This window comes from Plasmopara halstedii (genome assembly GCF_900000015.1).
Source record: "Plasmopara halstedii genome assembly, contig: Scaffold_2533, whole genome shotgun sequence".
Taxonomy (NCBI): Eukaryota; Oomycota; class Peronosporomycetes; order Peronosporales; family Peronosporaceae; genus Plasmopara; species Plasmopara halstedii.
This window is the reverse complement of record NW_020189440.1, coordinates 1-392: the sequence shown is the minus strand read 5'-3', so window position 1 is coordinate 392 and position 392 is coordinate 1. Positions and strand designations below refer to the sequence as shown.

General features: G+C 55.9%; 1 protein-coding gene across 1 annotated transcript; it reads left to right on the top strand.

Annotated features, from left to right (window-relative positions):
• Window positions 1-33: 33 nt before the first annotated feature.
• Window positions 34-382, top strand: PHALS_04039 (alcohol dehydrogenase; the record flags this gene model as incomplete). The annotated part of the gene is made up of 1 exon (XM_024718299.1): window positions 34-382. A coding segment is annotated over one exon (349 nt), but the record flags the coding sequence as incomplete, so codon positions are not given.
• Window positions 383-392: the final 10 nt, after the last annotated feature.

The window sequence follows — 392 nt, the reverse complement described above, 5'->3', positions numbered from 1 at the left end:
TCAACGCCGGATAAGAAACAGTCGATCCTGGATATGGGCGCGGATGAAGTGGTTAACAGCCGTGATCCTGAAGCCCTGAAAAAGCAGGCAGGCCGTTTTGACCTGATTCTGAGTACCGTGGCGGTCGACCTGGACTGGAAACCTTATTTCGCTGCGCTGGCACCTCAGGGTAAATTCCACACCGTGGGTGCCGTGATGAAGCCGATTGAAGTGAGTGCTTTTGATCTGATCCTGGGCGACAAAGCGGTGACCGGTTCATCAACCGGCTCACCAGGCCAGCTGCGTTCGCTGCTGCGACTCGCCTCGCGTGCGGATATTGCGCCACAGGTTGAGTTCTTCCCGATGTCTGACATCAATAAAGCGCTGGATCACGTTCGCGCCGGTAAAGCCAA